The 5,096-nt window shown below is 36.3% G+C and overlaps 1 protein-coding gene across 1 annotated transcript; it reads right to left on the bottom strand.

Annotated features, from left to right (window-relative positions):
• Positions 1 to 257: 257 nt before the first annotated feature.
• On the bottom strand, positions 258 to 4,590 carry LOC116000128 (denticleless protein homolog). Its single transcript, XM_031240159.1, has 16 exons — positions 4,349 to 4,590; positions 4,150 to 4,262; positions 3,939 to 4,047; positions 3,783 to 3,847; positions 3,259 to 3,297; positions 2,850 to 2,946; positions 2,650 to 2,737; positions 2,370 to 2,433; positions 2,204 to 2,280; positions 2,015 to 2,096; positions 1,854 to 1,933; positions 1,653 to 1,737; positions 1,486 to 1,554; positions 1,334 to 1,401; positions 1,201 to 1,249; positions 258 to 1,031 (listed from the first exon to the last, which is right to left on the bottom strand). Exons 1-16 carry the CDS (start codon positions 4,413 to 4,415, stop codon positions 681 to 683), a joined length of 1,503 nt encoding a protein of 500 aa, XP_031096019.1. The 5' UTR covers positions 4,416 to 4,590; the 3' UTR covers positions 258 to 680.
• Positions 4,591 to 5,096: the final 506 nt, after the last annotated feature.

Here is a 5,096-nt window from a genome sequence, read left to right on the forward strand (position 1 = left end):
ACTCTCAATGGTGGCTAAGAAATTACGCTATGTTTGATAACATAGTTAGCTTATCAGCCAATTTTAACTTATATAATCACCTATTAGTCTATTAGTTATTTAACTTTGTTAAACTTTCAATATAAGTAGTTTTTCAATCAACTTTTAGAGAAAGTCACTTTGTATGTAATCAACTACCAACTAATAGCTAATTTACCAAACATCTTTCTACAATCAACTAATGCTATCAATTGATCAAACCAACTAACACAATCAACTAACTATTAACAACTATTTACCAAACACCCAGACCAACAAATATCCAATATGCATACAACTTGCCAGTAGAGACCACTACTGAAGTAATTCTCACACTTTTATTAGGGGTTAGGAAACTACTAGCAAAGCTAAACTATCTGGGCATAAGAAATTACAACTGAGTTGGTTCCACTGTCTAGTACTAGGAGCCAATATCACTGAAGCTCATGATAATTATACCTATAAAGTCTTGGTTCCAATCTGAATCTGACTATTGAAGTTGGTAAAACAGTATACAATTTGGCATTCATGGTATTAGTAAACAAAAACTTGCAGCACATCTTTACATTCAATGCAACCTGTAGAAGTTTTCAAGGCAGAAGGCATGCCACTTGTAAAGTTATATATTCATAATGAATATTATGTACTCAGTATTCCTTTCCTTATGAGGCTGACAGAAAATAATCTCTGATTGTTCTTCTCTTCAACGAAGAAGGGGGATTCAGAACAGAAGAAGGGCTCCTTTCTGTAGATTCAGGAGTTTTCTCCAACTTGTCTTTCATCTCATCATATCCCAACAATGAATATTTTCTTTTTTGGGACTCCGGAGTACTTATTTCTGAGACAGGTGAATAGCTAACGTCCAAATCATTCCTCGAGCAATCTGTTTTATCGTCAGGAAATAAATTAAGCTTCCGGCATTCTTTGCCTGAAGGTGCCATTATTCTCCTCCGGATCGAAGAAGGAGATCTTGTGTTGGAGTAACAACTGCTTTGAATGTTCCAAATGCGAGCCTGACAAAGAAATGTGGACAATGATGTACAAATCACTTTTCACTGTATGTGAATTGTTATGATCAAGTAACAAAGATAATATTTTCCTATGAAGGCATCATGAACAAACATGACATGTGAATTGCATCCTTAAAAACTTCAATACAACAGATTTCTTCATCTAACTTACCGTGAAATCATCTGATGCTGTTGCTATTTTCCCTGTCTCAGATGGGCACCTACAGTAGAATTATGAATTATGTTAACATATACCAACAGACACTACCATGTACAAGAATACACCAGTCAGATATAAGGCATACCAATCTACTGCTGTAACTTCTCCTTCATGACTATTCAGTATAATGGGGTCTGCTAGAGGTTTCCTTATCTGCATTCAATGATCTAATGCTATTAACCATCACATTAACATTTAACAATCCCTTGATGGAATGTTTAGAATGAAGACAATTACCTGCCATATGTAAGCATTCCCATCACTAGAGCCGCTTAATATGTGAGCTGCATCAGGGCTTATTGATGACTGCAATTGCATCAATTGGCATCAGTCTCTTTAGAATATATATATAGCAGCTTTCTTATAGTCTAAATAGTAAGCACTAAAAAGTAACCATCACTTACCTTCACAAAAAAAGAATCAATTCGGCATCCAGAGAAAGTTTTCACTGGCCCTTGTTCTAGCTGAAGTACGTTGTATAGGTATATTCTGAAATACATTTTAGAAGGATTGGTATAAACACGAAGGATTGGAATTTCCAATTAAAATAATTAAATGCAAGGCAATGCCCAAAGCTGAAACTGCATGTTTACAAAATAAAATACCTGCTATCCATGCAAGATGCAGAGATAAAAACTCCATTTAAATCTTGAGATAAACTAGATATGCCATGCAGCTTTCTTTCCTGAACAAGGAGAGAGAATCGTTAAAGATTGCTTACAAGAACATCCTCAATTTCAAGCTAATGATGCAGCTAAAGACTTACCTTCTCAGCTGACCCTTCAGGATGAGGGCATGCCTGACTGATAGGAGATTTCAGACTCCTTGTGTCCCAAAACTTTATTACACTGGGATTTCAAGAAATAAAAATTAGTAAATAACAATGGATAATCACATGATATGCTTCTACTGAGTGCTAATTGTTTAAATTATCATTGCAAAGTTTCTAAGGCACCTGTCAACTGCTCCAGCAGTAGCTATGGAGACCTCATCCTTTAGATGCAGAACAGATGTGATGCTCATAGAAGAAGCCTGAAACAAATAGGGCTTACTTAGAATAAAATCATATTAGCAAATATAAAAACAAAGTGAATCATGTAAGAAAAGTTGTCAAGGCAAACCTTTCTACGTCTACCCCGCCTTTGACAAGGAGAAATGTGAGCCTCATGCACCATAGCAATTGATCTGAACAAAGATAGAATATTGATTCAATTCATTCAAATCCTCTGAAGTGACTCAAGGCCATATAAAATATGTTATTCTTTTCTAAACTCTTTAGTTTCCTGAACTTGACTGTTCATTTGTAATGCAAAAACTTTATGCATTGTGTTTATAACATTCTTGTGCATCATTAGTATTCATAAATCTTAATCCTGGTGCTCTTAGGGAAGCAGTACTTACGGTATACAAAGTTTTTGGCCACTGCTGTTATTGCACCTCAAATCCCATAGAGCAAAGGACCCATCTCTTGAACCGGAGACAATAACATCTGTCGTAAGACACACAAATAAGTGTATAGAAACAGGACAGACCCCTTGGATGAAAGTTGAATGTAGAAAAATAGGATTCAAGTGAAGAGGGGAGTAAAATCATGAACATACTGTGATTTGTAGGATGAACACAAATGGATTTCACACTTCCAGTATGGCCCATCAATGCTCTTAAACATTTCTGTTCCTTTACATCCCATACCTTTATCTGTTCAATTTTTCAAGTAAATTCACATTACTTATGAATTTCAATAAACTTCAAAAAGTGCATGGCCCTACTGAAGGAAATGAATGTACATGGGGAAACCTAAATTGACAATAGCAGAACCAACTTTGTATGGGCAAATGTGTACATAAATTTTTTAGATTTGATTAAAGTAGGCATTCAAGTATCCTTTAACATATCAATTATTACCAAATGACCTTAATGTAAAATGTCAACAGCCAAAAAAAAAAAGCCTCATTGTGAAACATGTTTTAAGATGACAAACAAAAACAAATTTATAGAAGAGTTACTCACACTTTGATCACCTGAAGCTGTTACTATGTTGCTGTCTTCCTGCAGAGAATCAATTTATGGCCATCATTAAAATATGACAAGATTGCATTGCAAAGTTATATTAAAGTCTTTAGCTGAGATCTGGCTATTCATGTTTATCAATATTATTTAATGCCTGAGTTATGCACTATAGCATTCTCTATCCATTTAAGATAGTGCAAGCTACATAAATGTATCATAATCATCATGTAATGTTCCATTCCAATCCTTGATATGGAAGCTCACATGCAATCAGATATTAGACAATAAGGAGGGTGTGGTTTAAATATCAGAGAATAAGGAGGGAGAGCATAACAATGTCATTAATATTTTATGCTTAATTCATCCAACAATCTCACACATTTCGACTAGAAAGATAGTCTTAGTGGAGAAACTAAGGTAACAATAACTAATGGAAAATGTAGGAGGCCTATGTTTTTGTGGTAGTCGGGAAAATAAACAAAATATACTAGCACAAGGTAGATAATTGCAGGCAGATAGGATACCTGAATCCAACAGATGTCAAATATGGCGTTATCGTGTGCAACCCATTCAGAAATCTTCGCCTTTTCTGCAAATTGTTAGATTTAGTCATCAAGACACTGGAATCAATTAAATGAGAAAACTAAATTCAGAATTGAACATCAGAGACTCGGCTTTACCTGCATTTTCCTGATAAGTGGAAGAAGACAGAAACTTGGAGCGTGTATTATACAAGCTAACGTAACCCCCCTCATCGGCTAGGGCAACTATATGGCAATTTGAACTTGTCTGCAGAAACAAAAAAGGTTGCGGTTTTATAAAATTCACCGAAGAAGCCAGATACAAACAATTACTCCTCAACAACATCTTTTATTAGGTTAAGAAATCAACCTTGCAGAAAGAGAGAGCCATGGGAGGCGATGTTTGACCGCTGTGCTCAACAGAAACAGCTCCCATTTCACTGAATTCTGCGGACTCGCTACTTATAAAAGGTCGCTTTTTCACTGAGATGCACAAAACATAAGGAAAAATTTTAAAAATTCGTCATCAATGCTCGTGAGGAATTTAGAGAATAAGGATTAAGGAATACCTCTGAAGCCGTTGAGTTCCCTCGATTTGATATCTTGAAAAAACGACTGATTCCTTGAGCCCTCCATCCGCTGCTCCAGAGCACTAGCAGATCTAAAATCCCGACAAGGAGAGCTGAGGCGAGGGTTTATGGGCTTGGAAGTGCAGATTTTTTGTGCTCGGATTTGAATAAGGAGTTTCAGGGACGTCTGGAGAGATTGCAGAAAAGGTTTTACCGGAGATAGCCACGGAGGGATAGGTGTGGCGGTGAAGGAGGAGAGTGATAATTAGAGACCGTAGAGATGTTGGATTTGGCGGGAGTATAGTTGCAGGGTAAGGCGGGAAAGAAAAATTTTTGAGAATGGCCACTTTGGCGGCATATTGCAATGTACGTTTGTTGGATCTCCCTCTCTTCTTTTTCTTTTTCTTTTTTTTTTTTGGTGACAAAGGTCAAATATACCCTCCAAATTTAGACGAAAGTGTAATTAATTCTTTAAATTTTTGAAAAGCATAATTAAGCTCATGAACTTGCTATTTTAGTGTATTGAAGTCCCAAAATTGATTAATGACATGCGATAGCAGGTTAGTAATATTTTGACAGCTACATCAATACTTCAGATCGGCGATAGTTGTTGGCTTCATTCGAATAGAAGGAGATCATCTAGGTCGCAAACACAATGGTTAACTTCGCCTGGAGATAGCGACCATAGTGGTCACCTTCACTCTCAAAGAGGGCAACTAACCAATCGCTTTTTTCGTCAATCACAGTG

This window comes from Ipomoea triloba, chromosome 12 (assembly GCF_003576645.1).
Source record: "Ipomoea triloba cultivar NCNSP0323 chromosome 12, ASM357664v1".
Classification (NCBI taxonomy): Eukaryota; Viridiplantae; Streptophyta; class Magnoliopsida; order Solanales; family Convolvulaceae; genus Ipomoea; species Ipomoea triloba.

What these genes read in the sequence shown, in the direction of transcription:
- LOC116000128 (XM_031240159.1), bottom strand. Translation starts at nt 4,415, where the DNA reads ATGGAGGGCTCAAGGAATCAGTCGTTTTTTCAAGATATCAAATCGAGG. An exon ending in GGAACTCAACGGCTTCAGAG is followed by an intron (nt 4,263 to 4,348) that starts GTATTCCTTAAT and finishes TGTGCATCTCAG; the next exon opens with TGAAAAAGCGACCTTTTATA. An exon ending in GGCGGGGTAGACGTAGAAAG is followed by an intron (nt 2,281 to 2,369) that starts GTTTGCCTTGAC and finishes TATTTGTTTCAG; the next exon opens with GCTTCTTCTATGAGCATCAC.